The 21381-nt window shown below is 39.8% G+C and overlaps 1 protein-coding gene across 1 annotated transcript; it reads left to right on the forward strand.

The window, feature by feature from the left end:
* The first annotated feature begins 438 nt into the window (after positions 1–438).
* Positions 439–1467, forward strand: LRRC30 (leucine rich repeat containing 30). The gene has a single exon (XM_063419745.1). It carries the CDS (start codon positions 439–441, stop codon positions 1465–1467), a length of 1029 nt encoding a protein of 342 aa, XP_063275815.1.
* The last annotated feature ends 19914 nt before the right edge of the window (positions 1468–21381 follow it).

The raw sequence follows: 21381 nt of genomic DNA on the forward strand, positions 1-21381 counted from the left end.
TGCAAAATTTTCTGGTAACTACTTCAGAGAAATCAGGAACCAAAATAAAAGTGATTATGAAAACATCCTTTAAATCTGAACTGAAATTATGGCTTCTTTGCTTGTTTCCTTCTTTAGCTTGCTTGTTTGTCTTTTTTGAAATCACTCTTGCTAATTGTCCTGCAGCCATGGTATGTACCAGATAGCCAAGAAAGCTGACATGGTGAAGTTATATACAGCATCCTTGTGACCTTTTTGCAGTGAAGACACATATCTCTCCAATAAAGCCCAGGCCAAATGACAGTGACAGCTGTCTTGTGGCATTCAGTTTGAATTGAACAGGTTTGCTCACAAGTCAGGAGCAAGTGTTTCATTACAGACTGTGCACCAAGATCAACATAAGCCCCCAAAAGTGAAACTTTCCCTCGGCAGCTATGGAAACTGTTCCGGTGGACTGAGATGCACTTCACAAGCTCCTCCTTGTCTCCTTGCTTTGACTTTCCCACCTCCTGCAGGCTGTCATCCCCTGTTGGCATTTGCATATTGCAAGGGAATAAAACCTCAGTTCTCTCAGGAGTGAACCAGAGTGTTATGGGAACTGAGCACTCGAAGAACGAGGAGCGAAGGAGCATGGTTTTCCTTAGGAAAGGCCCGAAGCTGCCTGCCTGGGAGGACGCCCTTCTTGCGGGGAGAGAGCCCAAGTCACTGCTGAAACGGGGGTTGCGATATGTCAGCTTGAGCCTCATCATGAAAGGGATGACCAGCACGCCTGACTTCTTGTGGGGACTGCATGAGGTGCAGAAGCTGAACCTTTCACGCAACCAGCTGGTGGTGATTCCTCCTTCGCTGGGGAAGCTGGACAGGCTGGTAGTGCTGAACTTGGGCGGCAACTGCCTCAAGTGCCTGCCTAAGGAGATCGGGCTGCTGAGGAACCTGAAGGTCTTGTTCGTCAATATGAATTGCCTGAAAGAAGTGCCAGCAGAGCTCAGCTTGTGCAGGAAGCTGGAGGTTCTGAGCCTCTCACACAACTGCATCTCACAACTCCCCTTGAGCTTCACCGACCTGACAAGTTTGAGGAAACTGAACCTCAGCAACAACCGCTTTGTGCAAATTCCCCTCTGCATTTTCGCCCTGAGAAGCTTAGACTTCTTGCACCTAGGGTCCAACAAGCTGGAAAACATCGCAGAGAGTATCCAGTACCTGGTCAATCTGCAGATCTTTATCGTGGAAAATAACAACATTCGCAGCCTGCCGCGGTCCCTGTGCTACATCAGCACTCTGGAGCTGCTGAACGCCGACTACAATGCCATCCAGACCCTCCCAGACGACCTGTACCTGCTGCGCCGGCTGCGCCGCATTGCCTGGAACCCCATGGACAAAGGCCTCCACATCGCCCACAACCCCCTGTCCCGGCCCCTGCCCGAGGTCGTCGAGGGGGGGCTGGATGTCCTCTTCAGCTACCTCAGGGACAAAAAGGAGCACAGCTGAGCTTCCGCCGAGCTTGGGATGACATCTGTCATCAAGACTGAATCACGTCAGGGAGCTTTCCTGCACAGGCATTTCCACTTCGTAATGCTTGGATTTTGAAGGCTGTGGATGGCTTTGGTAGCAGATGGAGGAAAGCAAGTAAAGTATGATGGTCTTGATTAAGTGTGTGAAGAGCAAGCTTTCTAAAAATAGCCACCTCTGTAACCTTCACTGTTGTGCTACTTGGGGTTTTTTTTAGAAAAAAAATACAACAACAAACTTATGATAAAATATTTGCTCTTCATTTGACAGAAACAAATTAAAGCAGATGCCAGACATGCAGAAATGTGTATTTGACAGCTATTAGGCTGGAGAAATATTAATATAAATTAGACTTTGTGATTGCAAATGCATCTCCTGCTCACTTCTCCATACGCAGGTAAACCCTGACATGAACAAACACTGCTATCTAAGTGAATCTCAAGGAAAATGTTTGTTTTTGGCAGTGAATATATCCTGAGCTATATTAGCTCACAGACAATATATTAATGGTCAGTTTAATACCACTTGTTGTTTACCTCACAGCTGTGCTCTGGCCTGTATAAATTACAGATAGAGATTGCCAGTGATGAGGCAGTTTGCCAGTTCTTTGGAAGTAGATCCCAAACTTCCCCAGAGCTCCTAATTCCCCTGGTGAGACAAGCAGCCCTTCACATGGAGCCTCCTAGGATGCTAACAGCAGTGCTTCACATCAGCGGGGAGCAGCAACTGCACAAAGCAGAGAAAGGACTGTGGCTTCTTCCCTCACATACAGGATGGAGCTGCTCATTTCTAGATGTACAACTGCTCTCCGTTCCCTTTCCTGTATCCCTGCAATCCAAACTATGGAGTGACTTTGCTCAGGAGGCAGTACGTCTCCTAAAGGTGAAATATTTCTTTCAGGAAAAGCAGCATCAACCCAGTCTTCACCTTAAGTAAGAGCCTCAAAAACAAATAGTTATTTCTGGGATTTTCAGTATCAGCCAGTAGCTTATAAGTCAGGTCTTATGTGGTTTCTCATATTGATCTTCTGTGAATGTCCTTCATCAAAGTTTTATCTGGTAATAAAGAGGCAGTATGAAAGAACTGTTAACAATTTATGCAACTTGGGTTTTTTTGTTCCCTCACACCAGTGTAAAACAGAAGCAGCTCTGTTGAAATCAGTTGAGATAAATGCTTGTGATGGCAGTGCAAGAGAGGAATGAGACTGTAATTCTTGAGCTAATTATGAGTATTCAAAGCCATTTTCAAAGTGCTTCTTATGTCAAATCTCAAGAATCTATTACTTTCTAAGACATAATTTGTTCAAAATTATGAAAGGCTATGAAAGACCGATTCTGCTTCTAGTGAAGTTAATGGACAATGCCTGGCTGAGGGAAAAGCTCCTCAGCAGAGGTAGGAGCAGCCTGATAACAGCAGACAAATATGTAATTCATAGGTACATGTGAGTAAACGCATCATCTTTGGCCACACTGACATTGTCAGTGTGGTATTGAATGCTAGCAGTGAGGAATTTGTGCTCACAGGATATTCCACTCCAGGACTGCCTGCCCTGATATTTTATTATGTTGGATTGATTTGTGTATGATTTTTTATCTTAACTGAGAATTTAATTGTTAGGCCCAGAAATCACAGTCTCCAAGTGTGCAGTCAAAAACAAATCTTATGTTTCTAGCAAACATGAAACAATTTTGAAGGGTATTTTTGCTCAAGCATTAAGAAAACAAAGCAATAAAACAAATATTTTGTGAATTTTTGTTACTTAGTATATGTTTCAAATGCAAAGGTATTTTATGTGTAGCTTTACATGTATTTATTTCACCCGTGCAAAATTCCAAGTTTTTGATGAACAATACATCTGACAAACTAATATGTGATTCTATTAGTGACAAGGAATAAAGCTGCAATTATTTTTAGAAATACCAACAGATAATTCTTGGAGGGGATTAGGGCCAGATTATTAATTTTTCAAAATGCCCATTTCATATCTCTAAATCTGGCATTCATGTAAACACTGCAATATTGCTTTGCAGGAAAATTAGATGCCTGTGGCATTAATCACCTGAAAAGATTTTCCACATGTCAGTATCCAGGATTATATGACACCGGATAGCCTCTGATATGATCTGACTAGAGGAGGTATGCACAGTAATTTACATGGAGGATATGAGGCTGCACTCTGTGTGTTCATTAGGATATCACTATGAGGGTGAGAAACAGTGAACGATTCAAGAAAATGATCTCCAGACAGAGAATTAAAAGGAGAATTTGACATAATCAAATGCATCTGCAAAAGCAGTTATAATATGAAGTGCAATACCAATAATTTAAAATTAAATTATTCAATTGAATAATAATGACCTTTTACTCAGGCTAATAAACCTTTGCAAGCACACGAAACACATAAAAGTGACTGCCTTTTTAAACAGAATAATAAAATTGATTGAATAAATGGTGCTTTAATGTATAATTCAGATTCTACCATTGAGAAAATAATTTCTACTGATCTTCTTTAGAATTTTTTCCATTCCTTAGTCAAGGCTCCTATAAATACCTTTCTCAGAGATAGAGAAAATTACCTCACATGACTGAGGGTAGTGTTCTGAATTCTTCTTGTAAAAAGAAAAGACTGTATACCACTGTTATTGTACAGAAATATGCATGAAAGGCAAATAATGACATATGTATTTGCATCTGAGTGGGAGCAAGATAGAAGAAGCAAGCAAGGGCAGGGGAGGGAGTTGGAATGTGTAATGTCACGTTGCTGGCTCTAGTTTTGAGCAGGGCATTAGAAAAGAATTGGTGGATCTCAGCCTTGTCATCTGATATTAGCTGTGCAGATGACAGGGAAAAAAGGAACTGAAAGGCTGCAGGGCCTGTAGTCATATCTCATCATATATGACAACAGTACCACTTCAGGGTATATCAAATGGTACAATTTTAATTTTATAACCTTTCAGAGAACTATATGCAGAATATTACCCTTGTTTCTGGTAAGCACTGGAGTTTTCTCATCCAAAGCCGCACAGCAGCATAACATCTGATGCATCTATTATTTTTTGTGGTGATAATGTTCTTCAAAGGAATGGAAAATGTGGGATCCATTCGTGGAAAGGATCCTTTTCTGGCACAGTGGCTTTTCTATGGCTGTCACTCAAAGAAGCTCTCAAGGTGCTTAGAAAACTCTTGAGGTGGACAGAAGAAAGGGCAAAAAACAAGAACAAAGTAAAAAGAATATAGTCGGGGGTCAGGTTGGTTGGTATAAATGTAATATACAATAAGGCTATAGAATTTGCTTCTCAGCTGTCATTAATTACACTGGTCATACATTTGGTCAGATCTGGTGAAAAGGCTCCACCTATTTTTATTTTAAATTGAGAAGGAAGCTGCATTCTGTGTAAACTTTAAAGTCTAGTCAACAAGCAAAGCCTTTGAAAACTGGAAGATTTCAAGCTTTTGGCCGAACCAAAGTTAATGATTCAGCCTTTGACCGAAAGAAAAAAATTCTGAAGTACTGCTGTGATATCTGACTGGAAGTTACTGCTGAAATGTCTTGTACCTACTGCTGTGGCTCATGTTCAAATTCTGAACGCCACTTAGGTGACTGGTGAATTCCCAAATGCACTGCCTTGTCCCAGCAGCCACTTGGGGCACCCACGGGCACATCACCTGGCCAGGAACACCCGTCTGTTACGTGAGCAAAGCAGCAAGGACCCACAAAGACCAATTTCCAAGAGAGGGAAATTTTCCAAGATGTGGACTGAAGCGGCATTTCAAAACAGAGTTTTTCAGAGTCCAATTGAAACATCTTGAAATTCAGATTTAAAAATTTATAATTGTTAATCTGGATGAAAACTATGTCAACTTTTTATTTTGGCCAACTTGCCAATATTTTCTGCATACTTTTTTTTTTCATTTCCATCAAAATCCTCTTTTTTTGTCAACATAAAGAACAGTTTCTAGTCATTTTACTATAAGAATATGCATTCTGCAGATTAAACCTTTTGGAATATAAATGAAATAATTTCTTATTAGGCTTCAGGAAACCAGGTCTTTCAGTTAATAATATTAAATCAGTGAAGGAAGAGAAATCTAAAAGATATTACATTGACTCTGGAGAAATTTGGACTTGTTATTTACTTCACTAGGCCAGCACATTACTTGAAAAAACAAAAAAAACACAGTATAAAAGCTCTGCAAGTAGAAAAATCATTGATTTCAGCTTATTTCTTTAAAAAATGGAAAAAAAACCCCTCAAGGGTTTTCATCATGTGAGAAATGGAAGAAGGAAGGAAGGAAGGAAGGTGCGGAAGGCAGAAAGGACGGAAGGCAGGACGGAAGGAAGGCAGGAAGGCAGGAAGGCAGGAAGGCAGGAAGGCAGGAAGGCAGGAAGGCAGGAAGGCAGGAAGGCAGGAAGGAAGGAAGGAAGGAAGGAAGGAAGGAAGGAAGGAAGGAAGGAAGGAAGGAAGGAAGGAAGGAAGGAAGGAAAAATAAACGAATCATCTAGCCATTATGATTTCACCAAATTTCAAAGATAAATTGGCTGCACAGCCTTTAGACAGCAGTTCTTGAGTAATTCAATGAGTGTTTCAAACTGCCTGGCACAGTTGTAATTAGTATGCATGAAAAGAATTCTGTAAAAATAACAATATATAATAACGCATGAAATATTAAAAACCCACGTGTATTATTATGTTTCATGTTCTTCTGCCATTCTCACACATGGGAGCTGAAATCTTGAAATGGCTACAGATGAAGGAAAATTCTGATTCTGGAAGGAGTTGTATTTATATGACAATGTATACTTTTCCCATTTTATATGTGGCAAACCCCAGATTTAAGAACTCAGTAAATGTTTAAATGGGAAAAAGACTTTAGATATATTGGTACAGAGGTAGACTTTAATATGCACATATGGAGTATGTCTGAAAATCCTTTTATAAAATTGCCTGATCATTCCTCTGTACAAGTAAGAGGCAGAATAATAATTTTAAAAGATGACCCTCCCTCACTGATTCCATGCATTTATCTGCAACAAAAGCCAACTAGCCTTCAAAAACCATCCCTCAGCACTGCCCAGCAGAACCAATAGCATCCTGGCCCAGTACAGAATGGCCAGTACAGGGGACCCTGCCCCACCTACAGCACAGGATTATTTTGCAGGGTTTAATGACAAAACCTGAAATTTATACTCCAATGTATGTGGAGTCGCATCATGCATGGCTAAAAAGTTGATTTCCAGCAAAGCAGGAAGTGTATCAACAGCTTCAGAAAAGGTCACTGCAAATTATGTTGCCTCATAAAGTGAGCCTACCCAGGCAGAGTGAAAAGAAGACCAAAGGGCAGAGCTTTATGTTTTCCTTGGGCTCAGAGGAGTTTCAGATACCATAAATTCATCGATGGATAGTCTGCTTTTAATTTTCACTTCCAAGACATTAAAAACCAAAAATTACTATTTTGATGCAACTCTCTGAGGGAAATATATATTGCTTCATTTTCTTCCTCCTCTCCAGCCTTTGCATCATTGGTGTCTCCACAGAAGCAATGAATTGCTTTTCTCCTCCTGCAAAGGCAGTGTTGCCAGGTGTCAAAATGTACAGAGGGTCTTATCTCTCACCCTCCATGCAAGGGGTGAAAGATAGAGGAGCCTGACAGACTCTAGAACCACTGGTGACAGGACCAATGACATACCCAAAACTGGTGTCATGCTCACAACACCCGCTTTATGCACTTGCCTTCAAGGTATAGGCAGTGGTTATTCTCCAGACACTGTTTCCATGGTTGATAGAGGGAGATGGATACAGAGGGCTCCAGGTCATCTGCAGACTAATTTAAGCGTGTGAAGTAAGGTCAGTGAAGCTGTAGGGTACCAATTGCCTTCCTTTGCCTGGCCTTCTTTGCCTCTGCAGCATGTGTGCAGAGGGCATAAAGCACCATCTCTCAGCATAGTATAACATTCAGATTTGCTGGCATGTATCAGAGAAACAACACAGCTACAATGCCCTGTGAAAGATGCTTTTGATGTCAGAAAATCCATTCTCCCTAGCTGTTAAAATGTTCCACCTCAAAACAGGTGTAAGCAGGACACATTTAAAAGAATTCTTGTATTTTTTAGAAACATCATTCCAAAATCAGCTAAAAGAAACAACTAAGTGAGTAACAGCAAAACTGTTGCAGTAAAAATTTGCTTCTACCTAGAAAACATAGTTATTATCATTGTACTTTCCTTACTTGTTCTTTGTACTTTTTTTTTTTTTTTTTTTTTTTTTTTTTTTTTTTTTTTTTTTTTTTTAACATAATGCAAGGCTTTGTATTTCTATATAGGTTTCTGTACTGGCCCATGCATGTATACATACTTTCACTACAGGGAACAACACAGGCTATTAGTAGTTCCTAAATTGTTTGTGTAAACAAAGAATCTGTAAAGCAATCTAGTGTCCTGTGAATGGCACTGATAGGAGAGCTGAAGAATACAGAAGAATAAAACTTCCACTTTGGGAAATTCATTCAACCATGTGTGAAGCTATTGCTATGCACAAGAGTCCTCTATATCTTTCACCAGACCTATGTTCTCTTTCCAGTTTCAAAATAAGAATGGCATTTGGGTGTTCTATCTACCTGAAAATGAAGCCATAAAAATACTAACTTTGAGTTCAATTCATTAAATGAAATCTCTCTGAGCATGTGTGTGTGTGCTTTTTTGTGTGTGTATGTTTGTAGGTATTTGGGAGATCATTTCCATGCTTTGCAATGTAGTATATGAAGAGTATATGAAGAGTATATATGTCTCAGTATAACTGAGAAGTAGCTGCAGCAAATTCTAATATTCTGCAGCAAATAAAATGCTGATAATTTAGCATCTAAACAGGACTTAAAACATATGATGGTTAATTATGTTGCTTTCAAATTACTTAAACCCCAGTTTTCCTCCGTGTTTTTTACCATTAGATATCACAAGCTTCTGTGGCATTTTTATCAGTCAATGTGGGGATTTAAAGTATGGAAGAATTCACATTTGGTCTTTTTTTTAATTGATCAATAATCATACAAGAAGACACATTCATTTTCTGTCCCTAAAAGCTTGGTAGCTCTCACAGTCAACAATTTGAAATGCATTCTTTATCTCATAAAAGAAGAAGTTGAATTCTACACAGTCTGCTTGTCTAAGAAAAATGTATATATCTCAATGCTTCTGGAGTCCATTTTGGCTTGGATGTTTGTAGGAGGCTTAAATGGAATTTTCACCCTCAGTTGTCTGGGCTGCTCCTAGAGACAGTTGATTCAAAATTTTATTGAACTTCAGAAGAACTTTAGAAGGTGATTGTAAAAGGCTGATGTATGTCTTTTAACCCTGCTCTTCAATATCCACATTTTATTTGGATAAGCAAATATAATAGTCTATGAGTCTACGTAGCTTCTTCTTATACTATGTAAAAACACAAAGTCAATATCTCACAGATTTCAGATAGTACATTTTCTAGTCCCACTTGGAGGAACAAATGTTGCCCTGTTCTAAATGATGCCCCAGAGACTGGAAAACAGAAAGGTAATTAATGTTCTTCGTTAGAACCAGTGAATTTTACGTTTCACAAAGCTCATGTCAGACATTGATTTAATTTATTTATCATTTGGCTCAAAGTTATGAATTTACAGCAGTTAAGATGTTTCATCTTTCTTAGACTGGCATGCAGATATTAGAGTGTATGGGTGAGAAAATTCATCCAGCATGTCCAAATCCTCATCGGGACCAGCCTTAGGGGACAATGTGGAAATTCACTCAGAATTCTTCCTGATGTCTCAGGTGTCCATTAGAGAGGCTATTTAATGTTCTTTAGCAAGGCTAATATGTTGCAAAGCACTGACATTTTAAGACTTCTCCATGAAGCTAATAGCTTTTCTCAGTAAGTCATTTTCCCATTTACATCAATTTAGCACAGTCTAGATTTGGATAAAGACAAGCATCGTTTTCTCTTCCCAGTGTTGCCAGGGTGATGATCACCAAACTGTCCCAACAGTCCTTCCTCTCTTGTACTCCCCAAACCAGCAGCTGGCTGTGCTGAGGAGGACTTAGGTTTGTGTGCATATTCAACAACAAATGCATGGCAGAAAAGCTCCACAGTTGCCTTGCCACTGTTGATATAAGGAATCAAATATTTTAAAATATCAGATAATTAAAAAATACAAGGAGGACAAATGGGAAAGGATTATGACTCTAGAGGATGTTGCCAGACATTTCATCACAGTAGTAAGAAGCCAGGAGAATTGATGTACAGTTTCTTCTGTACTAGCTATCTGCATTTTCCCATTAATTTTACTGCTTTTTCCTTTCATTTGTCTATTTTATTTTGATTATGCTGTCTCTTTCCTGTTGCTACCCACTCTCTTTCCCTTTTTGTTTTTGTTTTATCTATTTGTTTCCTATTAACAAGTTTCAACATTTTTTTAATTAAAGTTGACTGCTTGACTGATGCCAGTTCAACCCTCCTTTTCTGGATTTGGCATCCAAATCAAGTTAATCATAAGCAGAGGCCTCTTTTCATTAACTACACAGAGGGATAACAAAAAAAAAAAAAAAAAAAGAAAACTTCAGAACAAACCTCAGTAAGGAGCAACCAGTCTAAAGAGCACAATTTACTTGGGACTGAGTGGCATTTTTCTGTGTGCCTGTGCCTCCTAAATCCTGTTTCCAATATGATTCTAGATGGACATTTATCTTAACCAGCTCCTGAAGGGCTATTGCAATGTTAAAGGCAATGTTAAAGTGCACCACCATGAAGAAATAACAAGTCCTGTTCTTTCTTGACATTTTCCAGAGATCCCCTCCTGTTTCCCAGGAAGCCCCCCATAAATTCACTGTCCCTGTTACTTTGGAAGTGAGGAATTTTGTACCCCTGTTGTCATATTGCTACAGAATAATTTAGAAACACATAAAACAAGAACAGATTCTGTCGTCTAGCACCAGATTTTACCATGTGCTGTAGACAGTGAGATTTATGTCGAGTTCTCCCTCTCTGCTGTAAAAATATGTCTGCCTCCCTCCCTTTCACCTGTGTGGAATGTACTCCTACTCTTTGCTGTCAGTCCTATAAAAGGGAAGCTGCAGTCTGAAGCTGGAGCAACAATGCACAGCCACAATTACAGAGAGCAGTAACAATTATCCTGTTCACAGAGAGGTACTCACCTAAAATTCAGGACAGGAGGAAAAAAGGTAGAATAAAGAAAGACAACAGGATCCAGTAAAGAGGCACAAATTTGCTTACATGGTTTGGACTGGCCCAGCTGTTGTGCATGTGTGATGTGAAGCTGAGAACTGCCCTGCCATGACTGTCAGGTGATTTTTTTGGGGAGGAGAGGGAGTGTCCTTGCATGAGGTACTCACCCCAGCAATGCAGGACCGAGGGAAGAGCTCCTCTCAGCTTCGTGCACTGCTGAGAACAGTGGGGGCTGTAGGTGTGCAGCAGTGAAGAGGGATGGACCCGGGGTGCACAATGTGTTATGACATAAGATGCAGTAACAGCATAATAGCAAAATCTATTCAGTAGTTCTGGAAGGAATTAATCAGGGCAGAAAATAGTGCTGCTTCTTACTGCTGGGTGCCTGCAGGTGTGTCTGGCTCCATGGAAGGTGGTGCCGCATCAGTTTTACATTTAAAGGAAGGACACAAAAACTCTTCTGCCTTCAAGGATAACTTCCTGTTTCAGGATCCATGGAAACTCAGGGATAGATCTGAACTGACTATGACAGTCAGTTTTAAAGTCTCTTCTCAGCCTGACACTACAAAATATAAATCAAACCACTGTAGAGTATAATTGAACAAACGCAGTTAGAGTTCTGTTACATAAAAGCAGGGAAATATTATGACTAGAAGGATATTTTAATACATTATACTCGTTACATGGTAGTTTGATGTCAAATATATTAAATATTAAGCAAAATATAATAATCCCTCTAGTAATGTAAAAATGTTCACATTTTTAATCTAGAGATCTCACTGATGAGGCATGATTGTTCAACATCCTAGAAGGCAGCTTTCTAAATTATGCTATTCCCTGTGGCAAGTGCAGGACAGATCACAGACTTAATGGAAGGAGCATTTTCATTTTCCCTGTTACACAGTGGGATTTACATTTCAGCCCTCTAGCAAGCAGAGTTACTCATGATACCTTCTAAATTAGTACCACCTCATAAGTTGCACTCAGGGTACCTCCTAAATTAACAAGTAATACATTTAGGAATCCCTGAAAGGCTCATTATCTCCTGTCTAATATATTATTATCACTGTATATAATTTCTGACACAGTGTGCCCACCCCTTCTTCTAGTGAAAGATTCCCATAGGTTAAATAGGGCATTGTAGAGGTCCATTTATGGCTTCCCATTACACTTCTGCATCTACAGAGGAATCAAGGATAACTGCAAAAGAATAATTCCTCTGTCATTTCAGTTTATGTACTTTTGTATTTGCAGAATAACAGCAGAAGTGCCGGTACATTATGTTATCCTTTCTATCTGATGGTACAAAAATAAATGCTATATTCACAACCCCATCTCCAAATGAAAGAGAGCTGTCATTCCAAGGTTAGGATAGCTGCTTCCATATCCCAAAGCCCTCCTGGCTGTTTTAGGTTTCATCTACATTGCTGAAGTCACCTTTGAGCTGCTCATGCTCCTCCGTGTTGCTGCTCATGATAGTGGCAGGAAACAACACGGGGAGAAGAAATGCTGATATTACAGTTCCTGTTGGGAAGTAGCTGCTCATTAATATGCTCTCAGGCTGTCACACTTTGAGATGTTGGTCAAAGGTGTTTGCAAAGCTGGAAATCAAGAAATGTTCACCTCTTCAGCATTGTCTGTGCTAAGAATTTAACTCATTGCTGACAGAACACAGCAGCAGCTGGAGCAGTGCTCACACAGGTTTAGCCAGAGCATGGAGATATTGCTGACAGCTTAATACACCATCCCCAAACCTTGTCTGAGTTCCCTTTCTGTCTGCTTTTAACCCAGAACATGCCTGTGGCACTGGGATTCAGTTGCTTCAAAAGGCTTTGTTCACTTAACATCAGTGTCAGATGTCTTCCTCCCACACAGAGGGCTGCTGGCAGTGGAAAGCTGTTCCTAGGCAAACTGGATCCCTACAGGCAATTGTTGTGACAAAGGCACCTGAGACTGGGCCTGGTCATCCATGGCTTGCAGGGGTTACAGCCATTCCTCACTTCCCAGAGACAGCTGCCCCAGCCATCCCTCACTGAAGTTCAGCTCTACCTTCCTCCAGCAGGTGTTAGGCAGAACAAATGCTGAAATTGCTGACTTCAGATGGAATAACCAGTTTTATTTATTTAGAGCTTATTGTGCTAGCTGGAATAAAGTGCCTCTGTGAGCTTTTAATAATGTTTTTAACCAAAGTTAATAAGCACTGGCACAAAGATGTCCATCACCTTCTTGGAAAAGGGCAGCAAAAGAGTTTACACAATAGGAGGGTAGAGTTTCTTTCAGGCTCACAAGAAGTCATATATCATATTTCTTCATGGAGATAACCTTCCAGCTGCTCAGTCAGGTAACAAAGAAACAAATCCATCTACAGACTCCCTGTTACTTCTTTTGCAAATAGCCACCATTTGCATTATAAACAATTTAACAAAGACACATTGAGCTAATTTTAACCCCATGACTTTGATGAGTTTAGTCCATTGACTTTGTGGAGGCAAATACAGAGCTGAGTCTTGTTTTTGATTAAGCTCATGAGTACAAAAAACTCTCTCAAAAATTGACAGTGTTGGACCTCAGCCAGCAGAGGCCCATAACCAAATAATGGGAACTTGTTATTACTCTTTGATTGTAACTATCTGTTGGCTAATTATGCACAAAATGAGTGTCTCTTATTTTTAATAGAAAATCTTGCATCTTGCATTAAAGAACAAAGTCTCTGCTCTCCATTTTTGAAGGTCCCGCTAACTAGTTTAAATATGATAGGTTGGATTCCAGTAGGACTAAATTTGATTTGCAACAAGAAACAGATCAACAGATTTTTCTTATCTCAATGCAAATGTTCCCCATCCATGTGAATTAGGAGTCTCAGTAAACTCTGAGTTGACTCTCACAAACTCCTAGAATTCAATTTCCTGAGCAGGAGACAGTATAGATTAGTTTGATTTCTAATAAATTTCAACCCTCCCAAGATAGCTACTGCCAGCAGTGTCTCCTTTTTCAGAGCTGTAGATCTTAAAATATAGGAGTTGGATACTGAGGTTAATAATTAATGTGAAGCCTCCAGATCTTACAGCTATTCCAATTTAAAGTGATCATATAAACTTCCAAGAAGCCAAAAAAGAGTCCAAGTCAGAAAAAATGTATCCTTGATGCAGCCTGTGTGTGCTAAGACAGAGATTCCATTTGGGGATGGAGCATGTGTTCATTCATTACCAGTAGAGACTGGGATTCATATTTTGAACCCATGCAGGAGCTGACTTTGGTCCTTGGAATTTATTTCTCATCATAGCAAACACTCCATCACAAGCTTTTCTCTTTCTGAAATTCAAATTCGGACCCTTACTTGTAAAGATCAGGTCTGCATTATGAAGCATCTCTGAGTTACCACAGAGCATCTGTTGCCCCAGAATCCCACAGTGGCTAATTCCAGGAGTCTTTCCTCTGTGCATCATTAGTGAATCTAGGAACAGTAGCAGAGGACATGGAGGACAGCTTGAAAGTCTGCAAATCAACAGAAAACCAAAGTTGAACACCCCCAGCAGATAAATTGCCCAGATCTGGTAGCACACGAACAAAAAAGTAGGTGCCTGAGGAGTGGTCTAATGAGGAAAATTAGTAGATGCTGCATCATGCCAAGAACGGCCTTTTGCCTACAAACACTTTTGAAGCTGAATACCCTAGTATGGGGGATTTTTTTTAATGGGGCCTATTAAATCAGCACCCCCTAGGCTAATGATGTTAGACTATCCCTCCTGCAAAACATCGTTAAGAAACAGGTTAAACATCCAGAAGAAGGTCATATGTAAGGGAATTGTTTCATCAAAACTCCATTCCTGATCTGTCCTGGATATGTTTTTGGGGAAGTGCTTTAAAACACTCTTTACACACACACTTTAAAAAAGCAAGAGTGTTGAATAAAGACTAAAATTATTAGATGCATAAACAGGAATATTTGGATTATAGAATTAAATCCACCACAACTGCATGGAATGGCTACACCTGTATTTTATGAGTTCTGTCAGATTCAATATTTGGAAATGAGTTTTGAAAGCAATGATGGAAGGCATTATAAAAATTCATAATATTGATTTGACTTTTCTGTTATAATTGCTTCAGATAATGTAACGTATAAAGGTATTCAGAGATGTAATGAAAACTGTGAAAAGGACTGTGTATAAAAACATGGATTGAAACTGACACCAGATTTGCATGAGTAACAGAAAGCCCTTTTACAAGGTGACAGAAATACATCACAGGAAAGGGATTGGACAGCAGCTGTTTGGTTGCTTACACATGCACAGTGCCTGTCTCACTGACGGACAGCTTTATAGTGGACTGATCTTTAAAAAGTGTCTGAGCGCAGGGTCCTGCTACACTGAGAGAGAAAACCTTTTTTTTTCTTTCTTTTTTTTTTTTTTCTTTTTTTTTTTTTTTTAATGGGAAATGTCTCTAGCAACAATAGTCCAGAAATGGTTTTTTTTCAGGAAGCCTGTAGACACAGTTAGGCACATAGGCTGGGCCGGAGGGAAGGCTGGATTTCATCCTGTCCTCCTCAGCTCAGTGCTACATGGGGGCTCTCGGATTTGCTGCCGTCTCTGCAGCAGAGCAGGGGACAGCTAAAATCACTTGGCTTTCAGAGGGGAGTATGCAGCAGATGGCACTGTTGCTTTAGCAGTCCTGCATCCATTTCTTTCTCCCTTTGTAGGAAGTCATAGGTACAATTTTCCGTCCAATCTTCTCTCTTTCTGTGGGATTTTACCCCATTTTTTTGTGATCAGTTCCATCCACACTCAAGTGTGATGCTTTAGTGCCAGGGTCCCTCAGTGTGAGCATCGCCTGGGCAGCCCTGCTTTCACCCCACTCCTTGCTTGCCACCACACCAACTCGTAACATTTGCTTTATGTAGGGAAAACCTTGCTTTTGCATAATAATTTATTCCCATTGGTTCCCACGTATGCCCAATTTAATTAGTTTGTTACATTTCAGTGGTGTTTTTTCTCAGACATTAATAGCATCTTGGGGAAGCTGAGCACGTTTCTGCCATGTCTTTTCACTTGGAGCACACATGGACTTTTATTTCTTTCCATAACTTTATCTCGGTAGTTGTTTGTTGTGGGTTTTTTTGGTTGGTTTTTTTGTTTTGTTTGGTTTGGTTTTTTTTGGGTTTTTTTGTGGTTTTTTTTGGTTTTTTTTTTGGTTTTTCATGCAAGATGCCTTGATGTTTATCTCCATTCATTTTAAAATTTTTATGTCAAGCAATTTTTAAAAGGCTAATATTTCTGTGTTTTTCTTACCTCTTTATAACCTGTCATTTAGATGTTAAATTAGTTTAGACTTTCCTAGATGTGTTTTAATTAGAGAGATACTTGTTTATTTACCACTAACTGCATATGCATGAGCTGGCTTTTTAATGCAGTCCTATCCTGAAAGCTGCTGAAAACGTCCACTAAAATCAACCAGCATCAAGGCTATTGGAATGTTATTAAAGATGAAGTCTTAAAAGAAAATATAAAAAAGAAGAATTGCAACTGCTTTATGTCTGTCCTGGCAAATACTTCACTCTGCCCAATTAAAACCATAGGCTTGGTGCCAAAATGTGTAATCCTAAAATGCTCGGTCACCTGCATGGAAACCGAAACTCACTATTTGGTACCACTGAAAAAATAAATAGTTTGGTGTTTCAGATCAGGAAGGTGAGAGTCCCATAAGGGGAATGGGAGCTGCCTAGTGCAGGTATTAGGAAGCCCTGGGCACAGAGGAGTGTCTCAATCGTAGTATTCCCTACAGCTCAGATCTTGTGTCCCAAAGCAAAGTTTCCAGCAAGAACTGCTGTGCCCCTGAATCCAGCAGGTAGAACTCTTGTCTGAGGGTAGTGACCCACATAGCTTCTGTGCTTGAGCTGGGCATAGAGCACTGTTTCACTCTGGAACATGGGAGGAATTTGGGAGGTGTGGGTACTGGCACGTAGTTTATATTTGTCTGAGTAGCAGGAAACCTTCCCACCAAGCTGAGATTTCCCATACCATATTTTTATCTCTTGCTGTGGAAGTGTGGGAACAGTAAAGAAATAAAAGTGACCTTCATTGAAGATAAAATGTCAAAGCAAGCCTGGCTTGAGATCCTGGATGTCAGCAACCCCTCAGGTGGTTGAGGCATTGCTCTTCTTTGTACCTCAGCTTTCCAGTACATTATATCAAAAAGAAGGTGACAAAATGCCACCAGGATTGACTGCTGAGTGCCAAGGTCACATCATAATTTTGAAATTAGACACTAAATCCTGTTTTGATAACCAAAGTTATATCTATGGTGTGGAAGGCAGGAGTTCTTCCCACCTTCTATTGTTGAGGTAAACCATAATCATGCTCTGCTGTTATAGTGAGACAAACTATGCTGTCCATTGTCTTGTTGAGGGGTTCCTTTGTGCCCTGAGTTTCTTGCAGGGTGATGCAGTGAAATTCAGCATATCCCAGCCTAGATCTGGTGGGCACAAGGATTACTGAAAGTACTTCATTCCTCATCACCTTTCCTTGTAGCTTTGAGCCAGAAGCATAAGTGAGCCCCTTCAATTCCAGACAGATTTTGTGTCTGTCTGAAGCCCACACGTCTTTCAGAATTCTAAATCTCAACGAGCCGCAAGGCATGATAAAACTCGGGGATGCACATGGGAGCAGTGGAGTGGCTGAACACCCATGACTGCAGGTGCAGGAGCCTGCTGGCTGCTAGGAGCACCCAAAGTATAGGAACTACTAATTTGGCATGAAATTCTAAGAGTCTGTGCTGCCCTTTTGACATCCTCTTTGGTCCTTTTGTTTTTGATAGGCGTTAATTGATATTAAAAGATTTAGAGAGTGAAGACCTACAGTTAGTTCCTCCCTTCGAAATCCAGGAATTTCCCCCAGAACACAGAAATATTCATCTTCTTAGGCAAGAAGTGTTGCCCTTTCAGTTTGTGTCTGGCTACATTTAGCATAAAAATTAATCTTACTGTGAAAGCAATTGCAAGAAAAAACTGTGTGTTTTCTGAGAGAATGAACACGGAAGAAAAATCAGGCAAAACAAACGAAAATAAATGCAAAATCTTTAGATTGAATTATGTAATCCTTACTCACATGAATATTAACTGGAACTATCCACATGAGTAGATGTTGAAAAAGCAAATCAGTGTCTCATAGGCTTGCTTTTGTTTGAAGACAGCTGGAAAACAATGTATTCTTTAATGACATATGCATGTTAATACAAATTGTATACTCTCCACTAATCTAATACTCATGAAATGAGCACATCCATCATGGAAATTAAAGAATAACTTCTTACTTGAACAAATTCTGCAATGAATATGTTACAAAAATAATTAACAGATAATGTCAATTGGCTAGAACTTTATCATAAGAGAATGGTCTCCATTTGTAAGATTAAAAAAGCCTAAGACAAATCATGGACAGTTATGAAACAAAATCCCATGACCAATTTTTCAAGCTGTGAGGCATATTCTGTTACAATATTTTATTATATTGATATTGTTTCTATTAAATCACTTGACTGAGGATTACTTTAGACAGCTGAGTGATAATGGTCCTCTGTAACATTTTGGAAAATCTGAGTCCTGACAAGCTTCAAGAATATATAGCCAATAGTCAGCTCTATCAATAAAATAATAATTTCTTATTAATGTCCTATATAGTTGAAGAAGGCGGCTATTTGATTTCTTTATATAGTTAATTAGACATGACAAGACTTGCTTTGAATACATCACCACCCACTCATTTCTTCAGCAGTCTCCGTAAGAAAGGAATAAAAGAGGTATTTTCAACCATCAAAAAAACTCTTGCTAATATTTGGTTTCAAATACACGAAGAAGTAGGTTTGGTCCTTATTTAATCTCAAACTTTTCCTTGGGGCAGAAAAAAATGACATTTTCATTCCTCTTAGGTATAATGGATTTTGCCATATTTTCTTCATATTGGCTGCCTCATCTCCTGCAAAGACAAGCAATGTTCTGCAAAAATACAAAATGCCGAACAGCCTTCTGGGATTCTGCTTAGAGCTGGAAGCCAGCATTTAACTCCCAGTTCTGCTAAGTTTTGTGTATGTTTCCTAGTAGTTCCCAGCCTTTGTTTTAAACTTACAGCTGCCATTCTAGGAAGCTAACAGATTTTACAAATAATTTAAGGGAGAAGTATTACCTCACGTAGAGGTGGAGCCAGAAATCCATATTCAAATTGTCAAGAGCCCTGATGTGATTAGAAAGTCTAACACCGTGCAGAAGTCAGAGTACTGGCTATGAGAAACACAATTTAATTTCTCTGCCACTGCCAATGAAAATCAAATTCTAATTTTTCATATCACAGAGAATCCTGCTACATGCTCAATTTAAGCTGATTGCCTGGAATAGCCAAGGAGAAGCAAAGCTGGAAAGACTTAGCACTTGTTGGTTCAGACATTTCTTCTTGAACAAGAGTTTCATGCTTCTGTGCGAGTCATTAGAAAAAAAATTCCTTCATCTGACTTTTACGTGGTCATGTAGGTCTTCTGCATGTACAGGTAGGATCTTTTGTGCTCGGTTTTCCCCTCTTCATTTTTTTTTTGTGTGCGTGATAGAATTGCTTCAACAGCAAATGGATAGGGACTTGCCATCCCTGACTGGTTTTTTAGCTAGTTTATTAGCTAGGCCAGCCATTCCTTTACCAGGGTCACAACAGAGGAGAGAACTAAACCTCAGTTTCCAATCTTCAAGGTGAGAGCTTTCAGCCTGAAGTATATCATAGAAGCATAAATATCTTGACTTGGAAGACTCCCACAGGGATAACACCTGTGATGTGATCAGGACAGGCCCAAGAATCACACCACGCGCCCAAGTGCCTTATCTAAACCCTTCTTGAGCACTGATGGGCTTGGTGCTGTGACCACTTCCCTGGGGAGCCTGCTCCAACACACAGCCCCCCTCTGGGTGAAGAACCTTTTCCAAATATCCAATGTAAACTTCCCCTGACTCAGCTTGGTGCCATTCTTTCTGGTCCTGTCAGTGGTCAGCACAGAGCAGAGATCAGTGCCTGCCCTTCCTCTTCCCCTCACGAGGAAGTTGCAGACCCCAATGAGGCTTCCCCTCAGCCTCCCCTTCTCCAGGCTGAACAGACCAAGCAACCTCAGCCTCTTCTTACACAGCTTCCCCTCAAGGCCCTCACTGTCCTCATTGCCCTCCTCTGGGTACTTTCTTATAGTTTTATATCTTTCTTATTTTTTGGCTCCCAAAACTGCCCCCAGCACTTGCGGTGATGCTGCCCCAGTGCAGAGCAGAGCGGGACAATCCCCTCCCTTGCCCTCCTGGCTGCCAGGGCACTGCTGACTCATGTTCAACTTGCCATCCACCAGGATCCCCATATACTGTATATATATTTATATGCATATATATGTGTATATGTGTGTGTGTGTGTGTGTGTGTGTGTACATTGAGAAGAATACCCATTTTAGGGAGAACTAGTGAGTACTCCAGGTTGAGTAGACAGTCAGCTCCAGCTAATGGCAGCTGGTGCTTTCAGAGACCATCTCCTGCACCAAGCTCCTCACATGTGGAGAGCTGGTAAGCACAAGTCCCAGCAGCTTGCAGAGTTTTGACGTCTCTGAGGATCTGATGAATGTGAGCCCCTGATAATTACTACTTGGACTTAAATCCAAGATAAAGTTTAGAACCAAGCTGAAGCAATTATTACCTTCTCCAGATGTTATAAATGTTCTGATTGATGATATGAATGCCATTAACAATAAGAGGTTGGTTTGAGTGGGTTTTTTTAGATAGCAGTGGCAGTTGTACACAATGAATTATTTGACTCATTATTTTTACTTTGACATTGTCATTAACTGTAGTTATAAAAAATGCATCTTACCTCTTTTAGACCTAATCTTGCTTTCATTTAAGTTAATGGCTAAATTGTTATTGACTGTGGTAGAAAGAGCTCTATGCCTCTATATATTAAACTGCTGTAATGTAATTGCTTCACTGTATGGATCAGTGTTTGTAATACAGGATTTAAGTTAATAATCCTTTTTATAATGCTATATATGTGAAAGACAAACTTATAATACAGAAATAATATGGTCAGTGTTGTCAATATGAATGTTTAAAACATACAGCTTGCATTTTCCATAATAAACATGCAGATTCTAATTAGAACTAAAGTGAACACTGCCTATGGATTTATCTTAACTCATAAGGATTATCTTCTGCTTTATAATATGAATGCAGGCTTTATAAATTGAAAAGAAATAATGAACTTCCAGGTTGATTGAAGTTGTCAGAGTAACTAGGGCAAGTTACAGCTTGAAGCCCATTGGCAAAGAGAGTTTTAAAAATATATCCTCGCTTATCTTAACTCACATTCTGCCTCATTTGATAGGCTCAGGACTTCACCTCTGTGAAAGAAAAGATGTGGTACATCATGTTTTGAAGAACATAAGCAGATTTGATAGAAGTCTGGAAGTAAGGACCTACTTTCATGAAAATGGAAATTTAAGACTGCATGGATTTCACTCCTGTCTCTCAAGCAATCGTCTCGGACCATGTTTCTTGGAAAAAAGAAGAAAAGAAAAAAACCTCATTTCAGGTAAGTTTGTTGTTAACACTTTGGATTCTGACTTTTCTTCAATCAATAAATACTTCTGCATGCAATATAATTGGTAATGCTGCACAAGGCCT

This window comes from Prinia subflava, chromosome 1 (genome assembly GCF_021018805.1).
Source record: "Prinia subflava isolate CZ2003 ecotype Zambia chromosome 1, Cam_Psub_1.2, whole genome shotgun sequence".
Classification (NCBI taxonomy): Eukaryota; Metazoa; Chordata; class Aves; order Passeriformes; family Cisticolidae; genus Prinia; species Prinia subflava.